Source organism: Varanus komodoensis, unplaced genomic scaffold (assembly GCF_004798865.1).
Source record: "Varanus komodoensis strain SLA01 unplaced genomic scaffold, ASM479886v1 scaffold19, whole genome shotgun sequence".
Taxonomy (NCBI): domain Eukaryota; kingdom Metazoa; phylum Chordata; class Lepidosauria; order Squamata; family Varanidae; genus Varanus; species Varanus komodoensis.
Genome location: NW_025335550.1, coordinates 11,186,124 through 11,209,859, shown reverse-complemented (window position 1 = coordinate 11,209,859; position 23,736 = coordinate 11,186,124). Strand labels below are relative to the sequence as shown.

The 23,736-nt window shown below is 55.1% G+C and overlaps 1 protein-coding gene across 11 annotated transcripts in view; it reads right to left on the bottom strand.

Moving 5' to 3' along the window:
* Positions 1 to 23,736, bottom strand: part of ZFPM1 (zinc finger protein, FOG family member 1) — an 83,684-nt gene that overhangs the window by 41,120 nt on the left and 18,828 nt on the right. The window contains exons 1-2 of one of the 11 annotated variants that reach the window (XM_044427641.1): positions 16,786 to 16,790; positions 9,481 to 9,485 (exon numbers count right to left, since the gene is read on the bottom strand). The exons of 7 other annotated variants lie outside the window; for them this stretch is intronic. Coding sequence is in view for 2 of the 4 variants with exons in the window: in XM_044427637.1 (XP_044283572.1) it covers positions 21,042 to 21,084 (43 nt within the window). In the remaining 2 variants the exon portion in view is untranslated. Of the gene's footprint in view, positions 1 to 457; positions 498 to 3,755; positions 4,021 to 9,480; positions 9,486 to 16,785; positions 16,791 to 21,041; positions 21,093 to 23,736 lie in introns of those variants that run through there. 3 more of the 11 variants (XM_044427637.1, XM_044427639.1, XM_044427646.1) reach the window with 3 other exon arrangements.

Sequence of the window (23,736 nt, the reverse complement as noted above, 5' to 3'; positions counted from 1 at the left end):
TTGTTTGGAAAGGCGGCCGGGGGGGGGGGGGGGAGTTCTCACTGGACGGCACAAACAGGAAATTGTCTTCGCACGGCTGAAACCAGATGTGAATCTACCCCCAGATATCGGGCAGATTCGCAGCCGACGGACAACAGGGGATGCTGACTCACAATCACCTAGCAAGCCAGGATCACCAGCACATCGCTGGCCTTGCATGGCCTCGGTGTTGCTCAGCTGTAAAATGGGCACACTGACTGCTTGCCTTTGAGCAGGCCTCTTGCAATTGTGCCGGTTCAGCCTCGTCTGGGGTTGGAATGCCTGGGATCAGTAGCAATTCAGATACAGATGTGGACGTCTATCTGTGCAGAAGGGGCGCTGAAGCTCAGGCACACGGGCCAAGTACTGCCTGCTGGGGGGAGGTCTCAATGCAACCCACAAGGTTTCCCTCCATGGCCACCCCTCGCCCTGGCCTCACCCCCTATATTCTGGCTGTGATCCTTCCTGGCTTCTGCACTTCATTCCAGGAGGCTGAAATCAGAATCTTTCAGCGGCAACAGGCTGGGCTTCCAAAATGGTTGGCCCTGCCCCTGGCCCCGCCCACCCCAGGAATGCCGCCTGCGCCCGCTTTTGTGACCACGCTATGCCCTCCGCCACCAAATGCCACGCAAACTGAGCAGAGACCAGAGACGAGATCCACACACTTCCTGCCCCTCCATTGGCCTCCGAGTCTGCAAACCGCACGGGCGACCCGGGGGCGCTTCCGGCACGTGGCCGCGAGTGTGTCCGGTGCTGCGACGGCGACGCACGTCACACGCCTGCACACACACCCGCCTGCTTGCAAGGGCACGGTGCCTCCATCCGCCCCCCAGGCCTGCCACGCGCCACGGCTTTCCACCGGGAGTGGCCACCGAGGCCAGCTTCCTTGTGGTCCCGGCTAGGTGTTGCGGCGAGGAGTTGGGCCAGCTTCTTCCGGGGCACACGGCTGGGGGGCACGTGCCTCACTCTGCGGGGGGGGGGGACTTGCGCCAGTTCACGCGGGCGCACGCGGAACGGTGTGCTCGCGCATCCCCCACACACTGGATCCTGCCCCTGCGCGAACGACGGGACGGGAGAGCCGGCCTGACACCGCAGAGCAGGCGGATGGGGGCGACGACACCGGGGGGAGGACGGGCCCTGCTCACGGTCCCCTCGCGAGGGCCCCGATCCAGCCCGGAGGAAAGGCCGGGGCTTGGCTCCGTGTGCGCCCGCACTCCGAGCCCCTGCCACTCCGGGCTCGCCCTGTCCAGGCGAAGACGGGAGGGAGGGCGAACACCGCCGAGGAGGAGGAGGAGGAGGAGGACGGCGTGGGTTAACTTTATCAGAACCCGAAAGCCGTGAAGGCGTGAAAGAAAAAATTAGCCTAACGATGTTTCATTTACAGCGAGAGAAACGATTTGTTAGCCGGCAATTGTTTCTGAATATTATCAGAGCCTTTTTAATTGTGCTGGAACTGAAATTAGTAGAATTAGAATAAATTGCCTTCCCTTCTCCGGCAGCCTCTTTATTCACGCTCATTGTTGTCTGCTTTGTATAGATTAAGGGGCTCTTTGTTCTCCCAGCGTAAATACACATGCCTGGAGTCACAGAAAGTGGCTGAGGTCTGTAGAAATGCACGGTGCAAGCAAGCTCCGCTGGCCTCCGTGGCTGCCACGGCCCCCTACCCAGCCCTCGGAGGCTGTGGATGATGTGGCCCCTAGCCAAGGCAGGAAGCGGCCCCCTGCTGCCTGTTCCCTGGGAGGATGGGGGTGGCCTCTGCAGTGGTACCCAGAACTGCGAGCACACAGCTGGAGGGTAAGCCAATGGCAAAACGTGGCTTTCATTTACATTTCCAAAAGCAAGTTTCTAGTCCCTATGGAGAAGCAGACAATACCGAAACTACGTGGGCAGCAGGTGCTCTAATTTGGGGATCCTGATGGGTTAAGCACATCTTCCAGAGATTGGGAGAAGGAGAACTTGGGTGTACATTAAACTGAATAGGTAGCGCATCCTCCACAGGGAAAAATTAGATCATCTGATTTCCTTCCCCATCTGCCCCGCTCGGCTTGGACAGGTGCACGGGAAGAGATGTTATCACAAAATCGCTGGATGCGGCCTCAGTGCTGGAGGGCCAAATGGCCCCACCTGGTGCTCAGAAGGGTGGGAATTATTCACTCCAGCCAAGGTCAGGGTCAGGCACGCCCTGACGCAGGGCAGGTCGCAGGTCGGCTCCACTTTCCCCTCTTCCACCTCAAAAAAAGAGGCCAACGCAGCACAGCACAGCACGGAGCAAGGGCTACACCCAGACCCAGATCGTCAGACCCCTGGAGGACCTTCTCCCGCCTGCGCCTGCGAGGGAAGTCGAAAGCGCCTGGGGGTTTTCGGTTTGTTTTGAAAATGACAACCAAAGGGGGGCAAAAAGCATGCAGGGCGCAGGAAAAGCGGAACGAGGCAGACCTCTCTCTCTCTCTCTCTCTCTCTCTCTCTCTCTCGTGCAGAACCCCGATGCTTGCAAAGAAGCCCCTTGCTGCAGCAGGGCTCCTTCCGCCATGGCGCTGTGGGGCTCCCCATGGAGGGAGGTGTGGGGCAGGCCCGAGCGAGGGCTCCTCCAGCCGCGGCCCAGCTCAGCCGCAGAACTGCCTTCCACACGGCCGACCGGGATGCGTGCATGCGAATCGGGACACCGTCCTGGCGCTAGGAGCCGAGGGTCACTGCCGGGCTCCGGGGCTGTGTGCCTATGCTCCCCACTCTATGCTGGGGAACATGGGCCTCAGGGTTGTGGCTTCCCAGGCTGGCCGCTGCGTGAATGGCGCACCGGACTAAATGGGCCGTTTCTGGGCCACCGGTCTGGTCTCCCCATGCTGAGCCGTGCGAATTAAATGTGCTGCTATCTTTTTTTAAGGCAGAAAAGGGAGGACTTGAGGAGGGAGAAAAGAAAGGAGACGGAGGGGGATGGAGAAGATGAGAGAGAGGGAGAGGGAGAGAAGTCAAGGCAGCAAGTTGGAGCGTCATTTTGTGGGATTGCTGGAAGCCTAGAGGAGTTTATCACCTCACGCAGACTCCCTCGGTCGGCCTGATCTGTCTATTCTTCATTAAGCAAATACGCTGAAATGGAAATGAAAACATAATAGCTATTTGATTTTCGGCGAGATATTTTGCATATTGGTTCAGTGCTGATAGTGGAATTTCATCAACTCCCTTTTTTCATGCTTTAAAACTGAATTACTGAAGGCTGCTCTACAGAGGAAGGGGATGAGCCCAGAAACACACTCACTTCCCAGAGACTCCGCTCAGACGATTAACGGGGGCCCCCTCCTCTCCCCCTCCCTCTCCCCCGGTTTTTTGATAATAAGGATGGATTTCTTTTTTAAATTGTGGCGACTGCAAGGAAGAACTTGCCCTAATCTTGCTCGATGTGACGGAGTTAACCGTGCAGATGCTTAACTCGCTTCCCACCCCCTCTATCACCCCAGGAGAACAAGCATGGGGGGGTGCGTGTGGGGAGGGGAAGGGGGGCAGAGGAACGAGTGAGGAAGACGCACCCAAACAGCTGTCCGTTGACGGCAAACACACACCCTGTGCATTTTGGTGGGGGGGGGGGGCGGTTCTGCACGAGGGGACATGTGCCACGCTCAGGAAGGACCCCGGGCTGTCCCAGTCCTTTGGCAGCTCAGAGGGGTCAGGTCGCTGTGAACTCCCCCCCACCTCCAGAATTGCGCCTGGGTACATTTTGGGGCTGCGGGGACCGATTGCCTGACCTGTATCAAGGCCCGACATCAAAAGCACGGCTCGTCCTTCTCCAGGAGGGATCGGCGGAAGATGCGGCTGCAGGGAGGTTCCATGCGGGTGAGGAGCCACGAGGTGCCCATGGAAGAAACCCCACCGTTCTGGCCACTTGTCAATCCCCCAACCCCGTCAGCTGCTCGGCTGGCACGTTCGTGGACATCTGGCTTCTTGTTGCGTTTCAACCCGTTCCACCGTGGTTAACCAGGTACGAGCCAGAGAAGAAGCCGCGCATGCTTGTTGCTGGCTTATGACGTCCAGCTTAGTTAAACCATGGCTTGCTATGATGTCTGAACCCGGAATTGCCGCTTATCCCTTGCTGGTTTGCATGGCTGTCTGCCCCGAAGTACAGGTGCCCAGAAGAACAGCCTAAGAAATGAAACCACTCTGAAAGCTGCTACAATGGGCAAGAGACAAAATGGAAATAGGGAAACCCAGTTGCTGTCAATGGATGATCCAGGGTAACGCAACAAGCCACGATTCACATCAACCGTGGCTTACCATTTCAGGCAATCGCAGTCTCCTCTGTGTGGCTGCCCTGTGGCATTCCCAGCTAACACGCACACAGAAACCCAATGACCCTCATCCACATCTTTCTGCACTAGCCCTTCTGGTGGCAAGGAGTTTCTCGAATTAACCGGGCAAGGTCCAAAGAGGAGTTAGTCCGTTCCTAAGACTCTGAGATTTCCAGTTTGCTCCCTTCCAAAGTGTTGTCAGGCTAATGTGCTACTGCTCATAAATAAGGCATTTATTAGAACACCCAGAGACATATTAGCAGTGACACAGCTTGTCATCCGATGCAAACAGCTATGCCCCACCCTAAAGCACAACAGACGATAAGAGAATCACATAAATGTTGACTATTAAGGACACCTCTCCTTGCTCCTTCAAGTGGGCACCCCAACAGGAAGTCCATAAGATTGTCCCCAGACCCAAAGGTACATCGGACAGGCTGTGACATGTGGGGGGTGGGGGTGGGGAGGAGATCAGAAGAAGAGATCAATTTTTGGTTCCCCATCCAATCGGCGCCCACCCACCCACCAAGTCTGCAAAAAATATCAGATGCTTTTCTCTTTTGCTGAAAACTATTGAGCGCATTTCCCCCCCATGATCAATGTGTCCTCATTTGGTCTGATTGTATCTGCAGGAAAGCAGCTATCATCCAATAATTAAGCACAGTTGCTCCTTCTTGAGCCTGGAGAGCTGCACAACAAGGCACCATGAAGTGGCGCACACCTGGTCCCCGGGGCCCGGAAGCCGAGTCCCCCCAGGGGGCCACCCTGGGCTTCCTCCCAGGATAAGCAGCACAGCAAGGGGGAGACCGGGGCCCTGACCCTGACCCATGCACTGGCCAGAGGCGGAACAGCGGCCGGGGGCTTGCTTCAGCCTCCTCTGCCAGAAAGAACCGCTGAGAGCAGCATCGCATAGTAGTTAGAGGGTTGGAGTGGCCGTCGGGAGATGTGTGTCCTGGCCCCCACTCCATCAGGAAACTCCCTGCGTGCCTTTGGGTCACTCCCTCTTGGCCCGGCCTACTTCACACGATCGATCGATCGCTGTGACGATCAAGGAGAGAGAGGAAAACTTTTCGTGCAGGACAAAGGAAGGTGGGTTACGAATGGGACGGGGATGACATAGGGATGTGGAACTCAAGGGCTGGCGCTTGCCAGGGCACGTGTGCCAGCGAAGCCTCCATGTGTGCCCGCTGCCGGCAAGAGCCCCCCAAGCACGTGCCGAGTTGCCGAAGCATCGGGGCCACCAGAACGGCTTGTCCAGGGCCAGCCGCACTGGCTGTGGCACCAACACGGCTGGTTTCCGCGAAGGGCCCCATCGGTCCATCAGGGCCTCAAAGGGCCAGTCTTGGAGTTCGCCTTTTAATCTGGGCAGGTGCCTTGGACACCCACCTCCCGGCCTTCCTGCCCGGGCCTGGGTCACCTGGCTCTGGGTCTCGGGCCTCAGGATGCTCAGGCTGCTCCTGGAGCCAGGCTCCGACCCTGCTTGACCACGTGGCTCGGTGGCCCCCAAGGCCCGTGTCCTGCGGGCCCGCAGACAAGGCTTGGGCTGGTCAGCCCCGGGGAAGCTCAGTCCGGGCTCCCCCCGCTCCCCTCCCTCTCAACACATCCCTCTCGGCCTTTCTTGCCAGGCCTCACGTCACTATCAGCCTGAGAGAAATTCTCAGGGCATCAGCAATCGTGGACCGCAAAATAAAAGCCACCTTTTCACAAGGATTCCGAAACTGGGGTGAGCAATGCAAATTACAGATGCGTGCCTCAGCTTGTTCAGCCAGCACATACTACCTGGTTCGTTTTCTGTTTTCCCTCTCAAATAGCCACAGAAATGGTATAAAACAGGAAGAAAGATGAAATACATCGCACAAAAGATTAGTCGAGGACAACAAAATGCTGAGGGATAACAGAGACAGGAAAGGAATTCTGCAAACGCAGGAAGTACAGGATGTAGGAATGACCAGGGATCGCGCTCCAACGCCTTCCCATTTTAACTTTTAGCCAAAATGGCCTGTTTTCATCCCCGATTTTACCTCATGAGATCTAGAAGCATGCTTCCTTTAAAAATTAAAACCAACCTCGGCTCTAGAATATGCACTGGGACTACGCTTTTAATCCACATCCTCCCGCTGGCCAGAAAGAACGGTTCCAGTGTGGCAAAACCCAGAAGTCAGCTTGGATCTTGGCTTGGCTGCTGTCTCTTTTTAGACCCACACAAAGGGAATTTGGATCATCAGCTCCCTTTCTGTCCAGAATTATGAGCAGCGAGAGTGACATGCTCAAACGTGTGGGCTTGTCATTCTCAACATGTTCAGCCTCCAGACAGCCAAGATAATTCCCTGACAATTCCTTGAAATAGCCGTTTTGAAGAGAACGGCACGTTTATATGTAGCTCTTCAGCTACCCCATCCGTCTAATTACCACCTCGGGGAGACCAGGGGGGGCAGGCAGGTAGGGCCAGTTTGGGGCTCAGCCCTAAGAAAGAACCCGTTGCCTTTTGGAAGCTTCAAGACTCTGAAACGAAAGCGCTCCACCTGCCCCCCAGAACCATGGGGTGCACCTGAGATGGTGGTTTGGGGGGCTGAGAGGAAGACGGTCGCGCATGGGGCTCGGAGATAAAGTGAGGCTTGGGAGAGCCCATCTCTTGCCATCCCATGATAAGATGGCCCTGTGGGAGGTGGGGGGAGAGCACCTGAAATCCGGCGGCCCCATCATGAGGGCGTTGCAGGAGTGGGGCTCAAGAGGCCAGCCGTGCGACGCCCTGAGGCCGTGCACCCGCGATGGTGGCCCAGCGTGCTTTCCGGTTCTCGTGTGCAGCCGTGTTGCAAAGCCCAGACAAGAATTAAAGCCACATCTCAGGTGGATTTCCTCCATCCGTGATGCGCTTCCCTGGCTTCTTCCGGATGGTCCCTTCAGAGCATCCCCTTGGCAGCTAAGCGTGCAGCCTGCAAAGCAGGAAGCCCAGCCAGGAGCACGGGGGAGACGGCGGGCAAGCTCGCCTCTGACAGTCCCGTGGAGCATGTGCTCCTGCATCAGCTCACCTGTATGGTGGGGTCAGGGCTGACTGGCTTGGCATGCCAAAGGCTGCAGGTTCAACCTGCAGCAGGGCTGGAAAACACTCCTATCCAGGACCCTGGGGAGCCACGGCTGCCAGCCAGTGTCCAGTGTCCTGGCCTGGGAAGCCACGGCTGCCTGCCAGTGTCCAGTGTCCTGAGCCTCTGAGTCAGTACTGGGCAGCTTCCTAAGATCCTCTTTATTCCTCTGATGGAGGGGAGACCGAAGGTGGGTGGCAAGAGGAGAGAGGGCAGTTTTCGTCACGGAATCCTTTCCTCAAGGACGGGTCATCCTTGCAGCCCCGAAGGTTTTCCCAAAATGACCTCTCCAGCCTTTTGGAGCCAGCCTGAAGTTTTAAACATTTCGATCTGTTGACTGGGCTTTCAGCTGCTTTTGAAATATCTGCAACCCTAATATTGCTTTTTATTGATTTTTAAAATAAAATATCCTTATAGCGCCTTAATATTGTGCAGTGCCTGCAGTCTTACGAAGAAGTGAATATACAAGTCTGGGAAACAAATACGTTTGTTTATCGGCAGCATGGGAGCAGCAATCAGGACTTACAGGGCTTAACCAACAGGATCACTCGGAAGATGTAAAACACCCAATGCAAATGCCAGGTATTGCGTGAGGAATTCTCCTTAAGGAATTCTTGGCTGGTGAATCGCGTGAGCTGTGGATGTTAATTGGCTCGCTTTGCATAAAGAGATTCATCTTTGAATGAGAAGCACACCTTCTCTGTCATCAGATGATGCATGTATGTGTCAAAAGGGGCACCATCTAGGACAGGTATTCCCTCTGTGGAAGCGAGGAAGCGGACCTGTTTGCCAGGTTCAGTTTTTGTAGGGGGTTGTCTGTGTGCGCACATGCACGTTATTGAGATCAGCTAGGCTGACATGCACAAGGGCGAGGGCTTTCTCGGTGGTGGCCCTCAAAATGTGGCGCCTGCTGCAAGGCGAACCTTGCTTCGTCTGTATGGACATGCAATTCTTCCTCTGCCTTTAACCAAGACCACACTGCACAGACACATTTACAGAACGGCTCCTGAATGCGACCTGCATGCTCGTTCGAGCGTCTATTATATATCTCTAAATTTTCCCTGGCTCTGCTTTGCAGGTTGCTTTGTGACTGCATAGCCCCAAAATGCAGCTCGCGCTGTTTATCTGTCTCTGCCGTCTGACTGACCAGGGCAGTGGACACGTATCCTGTCAGCGGAGAAAATTATGACCTTTATCTCATTTGTCGCACCAGGGCAACCTTGCACAAGCAGGTCCAGGGTCCCAGACGGCGGGAGACATCGGCCTCCCCGCAGCCCAGTGGCTGAGCGCCGCTCCCTCGGTGTGGGAAGGGCAGGGCGGCTTCGCGCAGACGTGTGGGAGCACCGGAAGAAGCAGCCGGCAAAGGTGGGAGCTGGGAGCGATGGACCACACGCCTCCGATGACGAAGCGCCCTGTCGGTTCCACACTGGCACCACATGGGGACCCTGGATCCTGTGCTCCAGTCTGGGCAGTGGCCAAATGGCGAAGGCACGAGCTGCATGGCCCATCTTCCCCAGCAGCACAGGGAGGCGCCCATCACACCGGTGCGCCAATATCACAAAAGCGCCACCCGGCCGCAACGGCCTGTTTCCCAGGGAGAGTGGCGTCTCCCCAGGGACCGGTGCAGCAGAGTGCTGAGCAATGTGGGACAGATGTGCTTCCTCAAGAAGCACATCTGGATCCCACTCCAATCAGCAACAGCTCTTCTGCTCCCCTGTGAAACGAGAAACTAGGGGCTGGCAGACCCCTTCACGCCCCACCGCCAGCCCTTCGAGCTGCGCCCGATTGCCGTCACTGCTGGATACTATTTGGGGGGCCAAGAGCTTTAAAACATTTCATGGCCACCTTTCAGAGCAGAAACCCTGCTCGAAGCTTCCCAATCCTGCCATCTCTCTGGAAACCATCTGGAAAGCCTCTCCAGGCTATTTTTTAACTCTGCACCTTGCAGCAATAAACACACCAGGCCAGCGCGCTTCCCGCGTGCCAAATGAACCTTCCGGCGAGCGGCGGGCTCCGAATCCCCGAGTTATTCAGGCAAATAAAGTGCCCTTCTGCGAACAACGCCAGCGCATGGATAAGATGCTGACAACCAAGGCCCATGAAACATTTGCTTCAGGAAGTGCAGGGGGACCGGGTCATTGCAAATCACCATCCGCCGCGTAATTATTTGATCATTTCGCTCAAATTAAACTTCTAGCAGCATCTGAGCAATAAACCTTTTCTTGATCCTTCTCATTTATCCAGTAAATTAAAAAAAAAAAATCTATCTATCTATATATAGAGAGGAGATTTTTTTTCCAGGCTGCCAAGAGAGAGACCCTGGACTCTCCGAGAGCAGGCATGTAGACAAGAGCTCAGTGATAAGAAGTTGCGATAACGGCTAGAAAATAGCAACAGATTCAAACTTTCCCACCAGCTTGGAGATCAGGGGAGGCAGCGATTCAGCAGCACAAATGACAGCTTCTCTGCCCCCCCCCGCCTGCCCCTCCTCCCTCTACATACCCATCAAGCTGCAGAGGGAGGCCGCGGGGGGGGGGGGGGGGGGGGGGGGGGGGGGGAGGGAGCAAGCAGAGGAGCCGGCAAACACCAAGCTCTCTGGAACAGCCGATGCCCAGTGCTGCGTGCTGGGGTGGGGGCCTTGCTTGCCGGCAAAGCTTCCCCCCACCCGAAAGATAAACTGGTGGGACATGTCTGGATGGGCCGGCCCCTTGCTGGTGCTTCCTGCGAGGGACCCTGCAGCTCTCCAGGCAGGAACGCAAGGAACACAACACGGCTGGGCTGTGCGGGAAAGATAGCAGGTCGGGACAGAAACACCACCCCCACGAGATAAAGCCACGTCCCTGGGGAGAAGGCTGGCTTCCCTACAGTCAGCCGAGGTCATTCCCACCAGACAATAAAAAGGGTTTAAAAAAATATAGAGAGGGGATGCTTTCGCGCTCTGCACAGAGGGAAGAAGAGGCAGAGGAAGGGGTGGCGCGGAGCGCGAAGCAGGCCAGAGTCCTTGTGTGGCTGCCCTGGGGGGCAGAGAGCCATGCTCTGGGTTCAAATTCTGCCCAGGCGGCTGGTTTCATGCAGAGTGGTTTTAATCCAATTACCAGATGAGGAGTATTGGGACTAGGAGGGAAGCCATCGATACAGAGTCGGAGCCAAGGCCAGGCGCACGACTCCCTCGGGGTCTCAGCCTATCCCACCTCACAGGCGAGAAGAGGGCACCAGGTTGGGAAAGCGTGGCGATCGCGACGGACTGCCAAAGAAGCCAGGATCTACAGAGAAGCCTGATCCCTGGCTTGTGATCCTGGCTGGAAGGACAGCTGGAGATCCGTGGCTCAGATGGCTCAGTGCTCGAGAAAGCATTCTTCGCTGGCTTGGCTGCTGGATCAGCCAAGAAGCAAACAGGCTGTGCTCACCGGTGCTCAACTTGCACCCGGCCAGCCACAATCCCCCAAACCCTTGCTCTGCCAGTAATGTGAGGATGGGACAGAAGAGAGATCCACAGGGCAACTGCCCTGCCCTGAGCCAGGGGACCTTGCTCCACGTTTGACAGAAATGGCCGCGATTCCACAAAAACAGAGCTTTCTGCAGAAATAAGTCCTAAGCTTAAAGCCATCCAGACCGCTCATCCCAAAGTTGCCCAGTGCACGACCAACTGGCTGGACACAGACTCTCGCTCGGGAAGGGACAGTAATACCATGCGACACGGCAGGGACAAGCTCCTATCTGTGCTGGGGAAGAGGGGCAAATGAACATATAATAGTGGTGCGCACCACAAGAGGATGTTGAGCCGATAAGCAGCGCAAGACGAGCCCTTGGCCAGACGCGAGACACAGATAGCAAACTACTCCGGCATCCTTGTGGGCCTTCTATCAGACATCTTCTGCCCGCAGTGGCTTTCCCTTCCCCTTGAAGACTGTGCCGCTCTCGCGTATAGCTAAGAACAGCAAGATGCTTTCCCCCCTTCCTAACATGACCAGAAATTGGGGATCGCGCCATAAAATTTTCAGGAAGTGGGTTTGGAACAGTCAAAAGAAAGCAACTTTGGCCCAGACGACATTCGTTATGAAATTCAGACTTTCCCTTCCGCCATCTTTAAGGCACCCAGTCCAGCTTCACCGGACTGCCACAAGGCCGTTTTTCTGTCTAAACAGGAGTGAGATTGTGTCTTTGGTCAAGGAACTAGAAGAGTTTCAGGACACGCGATTATCTTCACAGACATCGCACATCCAAATGCATCTCCTGGAAAACTGAGCGCAGGCTGTGCTTTATGCACCTGAAAAACGGAGCAGGAACTCTGTCTTTCTCGGGGCTAAGAGAAGCGACGCTGTCAGGACAACCATGAGCCAATTTCTATTCTTCCAGGCCAGAGATCGGGAACCTCCTTCTGTCAGAGGGCTGAATTTTGGAGAAGTTCTTGGCGGGCCACATCCCAAGGCTGGGTGGGCCAAAGGCTAAAGGGGTGTAGCCAAAATTAGAAAGAACACCAGCTGATTGTAGCCTGAAGCTTTCAGGGCCAGCTTTGGAGAGGCACGCCGGCCGTTCAGATGGGGCCAGACCCTGCAGTCCGGGGAACTATCAAACGACCAGCAGGCAGGGGAAAGAGGCGGAGGCCATGGAAGGGCTTGAGCTGGGATGATTTTGTGGTGCAGTGGTGAAGAACGTGGGACAGGGACTCAGGCGACCCGGGTTTGAGTCCCCGCTCGGCCATGGAGCCAACTGGGTGACTTTGGGCCAGTCGTAGACTCTCAGCCCAACCCACCTCACAGGGTTGTTGTTGTGGGGATAAGACGGAGGAGGAGATGTAAGCTGCCTTGAGCCCTTTGTAGGAAAAAGGCAGGATATAAATCGGAAAATAAATAAAATGGCTTTGCTCCCTCTGAGATCGGCCTGTGATGGTGCCCTCGCACTGTCTGGAATGTGCTCGCTGGTGGCCCGAAAGCACGAATTGGTTAGGGAAAGCGATATGGGCAGCTTACTCTCCTAGGCGCCACTGTTTCAGTAGAAGGGGGGGGGGGAATCCAGAACCTCATAAGTGCAACTGGTGGGAGGAAGAGAGAGAAGTGGTGGGCAAATATGAAAATAAAACAACAGAAGTGGGGAAGTAAGACAGGGTTGCGAACGGAAGGCCATGAGGCCCAGGCTTCTGCGTGACGTTCCGCAAGCTGCAGAGTGCGAGGGGAAATGACGGCGGGGAAGAATTCTGTGCTTTCCCAGGAGGAGGAAAGCGAAGCAGAAAGGGACATGAGTGAGAGGCAGTTCACAGATCGTCTCCCAGTCAGGCCAGGACCCGCCTCAAGAGCCTGGGCCAGGGCTGCTTCCGAGCCCTTGCTTCTTTCCGCGCCATCTCCACAGTCTCTCCAACTTGTCTAAAGATAATATTCGGACAAGCCTGGTGGGAGCAGCGGATGCGGCGCAGCCAACGCCCAGCCCCAAAGCCGGGAAGATTTTCCCACTGCCCTCTCTGCAATCTCCATGCCGCGCGATTTCCCGTGGGTCTCTATGGCAACACAGATGCCCCTCTCTGCATTATCCTTTCCCACCAAGCCCCTGGCCAGCGATCAGAAACGTTAACGAGCGACATCGGCATAGAGGCGAAAGTGTGGCAAAACACCCACCCCACTTCTTCTACCAATTCCTTGGCTTAATTTAAGTTTGACACAAAGATTCGGGCCCAGATCTAGACATCTCCGAAGCGGCCCACCGTTTTCCTCCCCAAACCATGTGGTGTCCAAAGACGACATTCTCTACTCTTCCTCTCCCAAGGCTTGTTCTACAGAGAATGCTGCTCCCATGTGTGTTAGCGGGCATCTCCAGGGAACCAGCCCCCAGGCCTCTGTGGGGCAGGAGCCGCAGCGGTTGCGAGTGTGAACGACACACTGTCTCAGAGGGACAGCCGGAAAAGCCGTCCTCCCATCCTCCAAAGCCGGCTTTTTCTCCTTCTTTCGTAACACCAGGAGGACTAATGCAGAAAGGTGAGAGATTCAGGGCCGACAAAAGCAACTGCAACTTCGCCGAAACGTCAGGACTGAGGAAGAGCCGTGCTTTCCGCTGACCCTTTGCCCAGGGGCACCCACAGCGCCCTCTCCCCAGGTTCCCAGCAACTGGTGCACATGGGAATCCTGCGCAGGATGAAGTGCTGGCATCTGCTTCCCCAAGAGGGATGGCCGTCAATTTGTACAAGGGGATTACGCACATGCATGGTGGAGAAGGCATCAGTGGTTACTAGTCCTCATGGCTGCACGGGACTTCCCGTTCTCAGAGCTGGCATGCTGATGTACTCCAGCTGCTGGGGAACATGCGTAGGAGGGTGCTATTGTACTCATGTCCTACCTGCAGGACGTGTAGATAGGAAAGACAGCATTATGCTGGAAGGACTTTGTTCCAACCCGGCAGGGCTGTTCGCATCAACCTGGGGGCGAGCGGCTGCTCTCCAGCTAGTGCATCGCCTTGGCTCAGGAGCATGAGAAGCAGCCAAAGACGGTCCAATGCACCATCAACACTCGCCATAAATTATATTCACCGCAGCTTGTCCTCCAACAACGAGATTAGAAGAGGCCCTGTTGCAGTTGTGCATTCATAGTTATGGGGAAAGTGGCATACTAATTTTTTACCCATGCAGCCTTTGTTTTGCATATTAAGTAAGTGAAAGGGGGGCCTTCGGCGCTTTCGTGTGCAGTGGGCCTTGCGGCATGAAACGGACCCAACCCTTTAAACACTCTATTGTTTACGGTTGGTAGAGGTGACTGAGTGTGTCCCGCTTGTGAATGCACACACATTGCCAGCGTGTGCAATGCACCAGAGAACTTCCTTCCACGCTTCACAGGGAGCAACAAGGAAACGGGCTATTTTTGTGAGGCATCATATGGTCCTTTAGGACTGTGGAATATGGGGCACAGCGCAGCACATAAAAGAACATTCAAAGATAAAAGAAATTAAGTCAAATCTTCTGGACGTGTCCTGATGAAAGCAAGGGCATTCTGCCTCGAAATGCTGGGAAAGGACGCCTTCCAAAGGAAGCCGGGGCATCCTCCAGTACCCTGTGCCACCGACAATATGGACCCGGGTGTCTGTGTACAGGCACCCGCTGAAAAACCCCAGTTCGAGCCCACACATCTGCAGCCCCATCCCTCAAGCCCGTGCCGGGGAAGCTGCGACGAGCCAAGCTCATCCGCGGTTATTCTTGGCTCCACACGGGAGGCGAGAAAGCTGGCAAAGGCGCAGGGCAAGGACACAAGATGGCCGCCCAGAGGCCAACGGGGCTCTGATCTTTGGGGTTGGCGGCGTGTCCCTCCCTCGCCGCCTGGTTCCGCAGCCCTCCTGGGAAGGGAAGGCGGAGGGGTGGGAGGAGCGCCTTCGCCTGAGAAAAAACAGCTCTGTGCCTGCTATCAGGCAGATTGGTTTCAGACAGAGTTCTTCTCTCTGCCAAGTCCACATCCTATTGAAGGCGGGTGCAGTCACTTAACATTCATCACGGACTGAACTCTGTAACTTTATCAGTTCTCGAGTATGGCGCCATCTCGGGGGCCGGCCATTCTCGGCTCTCAGATAGGCTCGATAAACCACTGATAGATTACAAAAGATTGTTTCACTTCAGGGGACGCGATTACTAATACTAATAGCGAGCGAGAGAGAGAGAGGGAGAGGGAGAGAGAGAGAGAGAGCGAGAGAGTGCGCTTGCATCATATCCAGCAAAGGAGAGAAGTGAGAGGGAAGGAAAACGGAGAAATAATGAGAAAGAAAATACGAGGGCAATAGCAAAGAAGTGACTTTACGTTTTAGATGGGGCCGATAAGGCACTGATAGATTTTAAGAGAGGGAAAGATTCTAATAGAGCTATCCCTGGTCCTCAGACACATCAGATGGATAGAAAGAGATTGCTTCGCAAGAGGAGCCGGCGACTTTTAATGCAATGCGGTGCCTTTCATCTGATAGGGGTGGGAGAGAGGAGAGTCTGGAATGGGGAAAGGGAGAGGGAAAGAAAAGAGAGATGCACTGTCCTCTCCTTTTGCCACGGCCCAATGGCATAAAAACAAAATTAAAATGTAAAAAGATAGATGGGGAAAGATTGCATTTCAACAGGCCTGTGTGTGCAAGAAGCTAACCACGGCCGGGCCGGTGGCGGCGGAAATAGTTCGGCACTTGCATTGCAATTCAAAAAGCTCCGCAGGGCCACGGCAGTCCCGCGAAAGGGGAAAAGCACGTGAAGTTGCTCCGGGACGGGGCGAGAGCGTCGCCAGCCCGCGGCAGGGCGGCTGAAGGGAAGGGTCCCGGCTCGGTGCGATGCCGCCCTGGCTTTGCAGATCCCGAAAATCTAGGCAGGGCTGGAAATTCCTCCTGCCTCCGATCTCGGGGAGCAGCTGCCCGGCCATGCTGCCTTTTAAGCCTCCTGGTCGCCGCATACGCTGGAGCTGCTGGACCTCCAAGGTGCGGGAAGGCCTTTGGGGTGGCTTCATTCCCATCTGTGCCATGGAAGTGACCGAAGGGAGACGGCAGGTCGGGGCAGAGAGACGCGTGGAGCCGGCGCAAGGAGAAGCGGGGGCAGGCTGCAGGGCGCGCTCTGCGTGAAGGTGGCTTGCTCTTTGGACTCCTGATAAAAGACGACCCGGTGACTGTGGCTGTGACCAAGACGAGGGCGATCCCAAGGCCCAGAGCAGAAGAATCGGGTCTGGCGGTCACTGGTCGCCCAGCATCTCGGCCGGCCGGCTGACAAGGAGTCCCAGAGGTGGAGAGCAGGTTTGGGACCTGCACCAGCTCCACTCTTGCCCAGTACAGAGAGAAGGGGCATGGCTTGCTGGCTGGGAAGGATGGGCATTGCTGTCCAACACATCTGGAGCACTCGACTGGAAAAGCCCAATGTTAGCTGGAATCACTCCTATTTTGCTTGTCCCTTGGAACGGATTTGCACCCTAAAGGGCAGGTTAGAAAGGGCTGCGGGGGTCGTGGTTGCCAACCTTTCTGGGGTCTGCAGGCGCATCCGGAGAGCGTGAGGGGCACTCTCACAAGAAGGCTGCCATTGGGTTGGGTTGGGGGCTCCTCTTTTCTCTGCCCTGAGCCTGCAACGGCGAGAATCCCAGAAAGCAAATGGTGAGTCTCCAGGAAAACTTCCTTGCCAAAGAACTGAAGTACAAGACAGAGGGGAAGCGTAAGGTCCAGAACTCAAAGCCACTCTCTAGATCCCAAACACAGACAGTGCTGGAGCCTCCCAGTTTTTTTTCCCCTAATTCGTCGACGTTTTAATTAAAGATAGCTTAAGGCGTAAGATAGGAATCCGGAGGGGCAAAGAGCCTGACTGGGCAGCAAGAGGCATGTCTGTCCGCGGCACGACAGAGACCCCAGTCTCTAAAAATGTGTGTGTAGAAACGCAATCCCAACGTTTTAGCTGTAGGCCTTTCAAGAGCAAGCCGTAAGTGCTGAACATCTGCCGGGGCAGCGTGAACACAGCCCTGAAATGCAACCTCGGAGCCAGGCTTTATCACAGGGCGGTGACGTCGGGGGACGGGAGAACGGGAGCTCTCCTGAAAAAGGGCTTTTCCATAGAGGGAACCGTTCTCGGACACACACACACAAGCACGGCTGCTTGGTGCGTTGTGGTTTCCTCGGGTGGCGGAGGCAAAGATCAGTGCAGCCCACAGAAGCAGCGTGTCGCATAGCCACGCCGTGAGAGGACTCAGCCGAGCCTCCCTCCTGCTTGCCTTCCCCTCAGACAGGCCTTCTCAGGGGGGCTTCCGTGCAGCCGAGCGCCACGGGTGCGAAGATTTAAAGCGAAACCCACCCGTGCACAGCTCCCGAGACCCCGCAGGGCCCGTCCAGAGCGTGGCTTTCCTATTCGGCATCCTTCGACGGTTGGGGAAGTTTGCTTTAGAGTTGTCAAGCAACACCTCAGTTCACGGATAGCAGATTATTGCAAATTATACTCCAGCAAGATGGGGGGGGGGGGGCTAAAATCCTATAGATTGAATTCAGTGGGGCTTTCTTCCAAGTGCATGTGTGTCAGGTTCAGCTTAATCTTTCACATCCGTTGTAGAGAAGGGAATATAAACTTCCTGCCCTCGACATATTTTTAAAAAGAAATGATGCTCAGCACATGGGTTTCTGCATCAAACTGGCTAAACACAACATATTTTCCAGGTAATATCTCGTCTGTAACAGGAACAAAAAGTTAGCTGGCCCGAAAAGTAGACCCAGCGCTAAAACTGAGATGACCAGTCAGCCCAAATTCATGACACGGTCAAAGACCCACTCAAACAACCAAGACACAGAGAAAAGAGCAAAACCAAATAAACAGGCTGAGTTAAGCCAGGACTTGGCCGCTTCCTGGTGATTGAGGGCAAGAACAAGATTGCCGCCCCCCAAAAAAATTTTAATGCCCAGGATCAAAGTTTACACAGCATTAATAATCCGCGGATCACGCCAAGCGCGCTACCCTTTGGAAAAGGCAGAGGGAGACATTGGGAAAACGCCGTGCGGGCAGCAACATCGCTGCTGACCGCACCTGTGTGGCGGAGGGCCTGCCACCACCTTGTCTGGGGGGATCTTGCCATGGCCCCCCAGCCCCTTGACGGGCGCTCAGCCCTGCCAATCCGAGGCAGTCTCCGCCTCCCAAGCACCTGGGCTGTGGCCATTTTGCTCTTGCCTGAAATTTGGGTGGCGGCAGAGCAGGGCCTCCCAGAGCTCTCAGTTCTGGAAACCGACCTCTGTGGTGGACAGGCCCGTGTACCCCGGCACGCTTCCCGCTGCTGCAGAACGTGCCCTCGAAGAAAGGAGGGGCTCAGCTTTCAAAAATCACATATTTACACACACTGCAGGAAAACAGCCACTCCGAGATGCACAAAAAGCTCCTTTCGAGTCCCGGTTTTCTTTTCACAATGGCTCCCACGGAGCAAAGTTGCAGCTCTCTGATGATTCTATTAGGGAACTTCCCAAAATGCTCAGCATTTTGGCCAAGGGGGGTTAGAGTAGAAAAAACACAGGAGTCCAATCTTCCCACCCCAGATCTCATTACATGACCCCCAAAATAAATGAAGTCAGCTATTTTGTTATGGGAGAGGGGGGGCCCCCTTCCGCGTGTATGTGCGCATGTGTTTTCCCGTTCCCCAGGTTGTTTTGACTTCATTTGCAAAAAGAGAGGGGGAAAAAACGTGCAATTTTAATTTAATGGTAACGTTTTATCACCAGTTCCATGAATTATCAAGGCACTGGGGTTTGTGTGTTTTCTGTTCTTGGCATTTTGGTGGAGTGAGATAAGAGTAAAAAACAACAGAGCTGCTCAGAGAGTGAAAAAGGGAGATAGATAACGCAGATATCAAATCCTACACAAAACAGTCCTGGACTTATCTCTGCTTTTTATCACAGTTCCTTAAAAAAAAAAGAGAGAGAGGCAGAGAGGGGAGAGAGCAAGCAGCCCAACTGGAAAGGGCCAGCCAGCTGAAAGCAAACTTTATCCTGCTTGGTCTTTAGTTAGAAAATACAGAGAGAAGAAAATTTGAGATGTGAAAAGATGGCTTTAAAGGTCAGTGAATCTAGAACATTTGGGAACTCTGGTGTATTTTGCAGGTGAGAAACACACAGCCTCAAAAGGGGATTATTTACAGAGTGTGAAGATCACCAACCCCTTAAATGGCCGGTTGTCAGGAAGTGGGGAGCACCTGCAAAAGGAGTTCGGGAGAGGCTTCCCGGGACAAGACTCTTTCGGTTTCTGACTGGGAATCAAGGGGAATCTGGGCCGTGGCCGCTGCTGGGAGACAAGCCCTGGGAATCGGGCAGGGTGTTTTCAGGGTTCAGCGGGACTGGACCCCCCTCCCCGCCCCGCTGCGACGGACAAGTGGCAAAATGCACGGCTGTTTTTCAGCCACTCTTGTTCATCCAGATCAGGTATGCTCAAGCAGTGGTGAAAAGGGCAAAATGACGCCCATTCTTCCAAGGAGCTGCGAAGGGAACCGTTCCGCAGAACATGTTCAGGTTTCTGATAAAATTCCAGGGAGATAAGTCCAGGGGTTTGGGGTTGTTGCTGTTGTTGTTTTGTTTTAAATTACCTATTAGCACAGGATTGTAGCAAAGCCTTATCCCCGCTCCTAGACTTGGTTATTCACGGTTGAATGTCTCTCTGTACGTGCTCAGACATGCTCTCACCTCTGCAAGGGGCCTGCTTCTTGCAAACATTCCAGACCACGCTCGGAAGGCGTATGCTGAAGAATCGCAACCCGAAGCCTTTTGAACAGTCCCTTGTCTGCGCACCGTTTGCATTCTTTGAGATGGGTCTTCTTGGGAGCCCCCCAGAATTTGGAGACAGACTACAGGGTCTTATTCTTGAAGCAGGCCCAGGTACGGAGACGATGAAGCCCGTCTAAAGGTGCTTCCGGATTACAAGCCATTCCGGGTCGCTAACGGGGCAATAACGGGGCAATTCCTAAAATACCCTAGCGGGGTCACAGGGCTTCAATCCTTCGAACAGCCCTCCTCCGACCCAGCAGCCTCCTGATGCGTTGAATGCAACTCCTGTCATCCACAGCTGGCGGGCCTCAGGTTGGAGGAAGGCTGTCCTGCATCATCCTCCCTTCCCCAGCATCATGGGGGGCGGGGAGGCCAAGACAGGTAAGACTACCTGGGGAGGGCTTATTTTCCACTGAAAATATTCATATATCTTTCTAGGCAAAGGCCCCTCAAGGTGGTTTAACAAAGTCAGGAAGTCCGAAGCAACAAAATAAAATGCACAATGAATTAAAACAGCTGCCTGGAGAGTTTTTGTTTCTTAAAAAATCAATAAAAACTCATTTATAAATAGAAAAGGGGCAGATTTGGACTCGGAAAGCCTTCCCCTGCTGCAACGGTGCCGTGTCCCACACACACAACCGCGCAGGGCCATCCCGTGTCGTGCCTGCAGGATGGCAGGAAACGGCCCTGTTTGCTTGGTCCAGTCCGGCACTTGCCGAAGCAGCCGGGGAGGTTCGTCCGAGGAGCTTCTCTCCTCGTCGTCCCACCTGCTTGGCTGACGTCGCTTCCTGCACTCAGGGGCAACCAAACCCGTCTGAAGACACACAATCGCACAACAAGCTCTACAGAGTTAGCAAAAGGCGACACACAGAAGAAGCCGGTGCCTCCAAGCTCGTTCCTTCCCTCATACCTCCCCAAGAAAGCACAGGAAGCTGCCACACCGGCCTGTTTCTGCATTTGGCCCGGCGCTGGCTCCCCTTCCCGCCAGACGCTCCCCGGGGGCTCGGTCAGAGAAAGACCCCGTGAAATGACAAAGCACCACGCCAGGAACCGCCGGCGCACGCGGCCTGTGCTCCCCCCAGAGCTGTGGGCCCTCTCCCCCGAAACTTGACAATGGCCTATTTTGGAGGGGCTTCTGCAGGAGACGATCCAGGCTACTTCTTGGGCAAAGCAGGGGTTCAGCCACTGGGCTACGGGGGTCTCCTGACCCCCGGCACCCCAAAACATCCGCGTGCAGCGCCACTGCACCTGGGGGCACCGAGGGCTGGGCTCCGAGGCACCCCGCCGGTGTGGCCGCTGCCGAGGGCGGAGGATCGCTTCACTCGCCGCACACAGAGCAAATATTTTTCCTGACCCCGCGTCTCCACAGCCACCCTTCCCAGCTCTGCAGCCGCTGCTCCCTTCCACCGACGTGGGAATGCTTGCTGGCACACTCTGCGCACGTACGACGCCGCGTGCTAACCTCTCCCAAGTCCAGGGTCTAAACGGCTCGATTCTGGCGGCATCAGAACGGGCGTGTACGGCGAGTCTTCCGATTCTCTGGCAATGCCGCGCCGCACGGAGCTTCAAAGGACCAGGCCTTCCATGTGGCGAAAATGTGGGGCAGAGCACACACAGCGGCAGGGGCGGGCGGGGGGGGGCGGGAATGGACTCAAGGCCGCTTCTCCCCTTTCCTCTCCCCCCTCCTCTGTCCTCACACTCCCGTCCCTACCTTCTTTTTGAAAAACATAATTTATCTGTGTATTATCAAGAAATCCAGACACTTTAATCAGTGAGCTATGAAGTCAGTATTTCCATTCTTATCTAGTGGAGGAGTGGAAATGGAGAGGAGATAGGCAGCTCCGAGCTGGTCCGTGGTAGGGAATGTTAATGGGAGAAGGGGCTCCGGGATTGGCTACTGAGCTGCGGCTATCTCCACCATTATCAAGCCCTTATCAATTCAACCATCAGAGGCGCAGTAATGGGGCCAGTTCAACTTTCCGCATTATCATATCCGCTGAAACCTGCACAAGAGGCCTCGGCTGAGAGACCGAGGAGTGAGCGAGCGACTGAACTCTGCGTGAGAGAGGAGGAGGAGGAGGAGGAGGAGAGGACGCGGATGGGGGCTATTTCAGGCAGGCTGCAGGAGAATAAACGCCGGGTGAATCAGTCCAGACCTGAAAGCAAAGGAACGGGTTGCGCACAAAGAGCCGGGCGGCAGCTCGGGAGGGCTTGCTTCCCTTTCTCGAGCGGGAAAGGGAAGCGCCGCTGCAGCTTCGGTCTGGCAAGGCCTGAGGTGCCAGTGCCCAGATGCAGAGCTGCCCTGCGCAGGGCTTCCCGGAACAGAAAGCTCCAACGAGGCAGAGCCGCCCCTTCCGCCGCGACCCACGCGATGTGCGTGCTCGGTGCTTCTGCCTCCACGGGAAGCCCAAGCATGGCTGCCCAGGCTCCTCCTAAAGGGGGCTGCTTTGACCGCTCCCAGGACGCCTGAAGGGCCTGATCCTGCCTAGTCTTGGAAGCTAAGCAGGGCCAGGCCTGGTCAGAATTGGGATGGGTGACTTGAGCGCAAGATTCTATGATTATTGACGTAAGCTGCCCAGAGAGCTTTGGCTATGGGCAGTATAAAAACGACGATGATGATGATGATGATGATGATGATGATATTGGTGGCTAGGTCTTCATCTCCCTAAGCAAGTGCTCCACTTGAAGCAAGTTCTCCAGCACAGGAACTCAAGAGCGACGACAGGGAGAGCTGGGCTCATCGGAAGCCGCTCTCTTGATCACATGCATGGGACAGCCACAGGCGTCGCAAGGCCCGGTCCACCCCGTCGCTCCCCTTCCTTGCTGCACAAGCAGCGAACAGCCCTGCATCGCCTTCCCCACCTTGGTGCCTTCCGTCAATGCTGGACTACAATTCCCAGCATCCCCCAGCCAGCAGGGAGGGGGCGCAGCTCACTGGCAGAGCATCTGCTTGGACTCTGGGAGGTCCCGGAAACCACAGGGCAGAAAGAGCACCTGCCTGAAAGTCACGTGGCGTTGCTGCCGGTCAGAGCTGGCAGCACTGCCAAGCCCGCTCCGTCTTGGCAGAGGGCAGCTTCTGATATGCCTAGGACCAGGAGCCCGAACGCGGCATGCTTTTAACAACATGTGTCACTCGGCTGCAAGACCTGCAACTGTCCTGCTAAAGAAGAGGGAATGAGGAGGTGCTGAGAGGTTCTTCTGAACTTCTGCAGAAAAGCTGGGCTTCCTACGAGCAAAGGGCGAGGGTACCTGTGCACGTACAGGCATCAGAAAAGAGAGAATTCTCCGGATCCGCTATTCTGCTTAGGCTCACTCTGCACACATCCCTTTCAAACCCCAGCAAATTTTCCAGATTTTTCCTGCTCCTGCGAGACGGCTCTGAGCAAAGTGCTCTTAGCTTTCCCACCATCCATATTGCTCTCAGCACCAGCAGAGGTGTTTTAAAAACCTGCTGCATGTTCACTTTAAAAAATATCAAATAAAAGAGCAGGGCTTCAGCCCCAGAACAGGCTACAACATACATACACACAACTGTGATCAGGGGTGGTACTTTTTAATTTGTTTGAGGTCCTTTATCTTGGACTGTGCGTGATGGGTGGGAGGGTGGTTAATGGTCCTTGGCTAAGGGGGTGGCAAAGAGACCCAAAGGGGTCTTTCCAGCTGGGAGCACGGACATCAAAATGGCAGCTCAGTGTAAACAAGGCTGATACACTGGCGCACCGGGGCAAAACCCCAAGCTTCACACGCACATGGGCAGGACTGGAACTGGTGACAGAGGACGAGTGATCTCCCGGTGCTGGTGGCCGGCCCAGTGAAAACGTTGATGCAGGAAGCGGCTGCTAAGAAACAGGCCAGTTCCATGCTGGCGATCGCTAGAAAAGAATGGAAAACTCTGTATCATACCCGTAACTCCGCTTCCAGTTCTGCAGCTGAGTGCAGTTCTGGGCACTGCACCGAGAAAAGGATACCCATCCCATTGGGAAAAGTGCAGAGAAGGGCAACGAAAGCGATGAAGAGGCCGGAGCAACGCCTCTTCCCACGAGCGGAAGGAGACGACCATCTGGGACCGTTTAGCTTATAAAGAAGGTAAGTATGGAAAGAAATGAAAGAACTTTACAAAACTATGCACAGTGTGGAGAACATAAATAGAAGAAGCA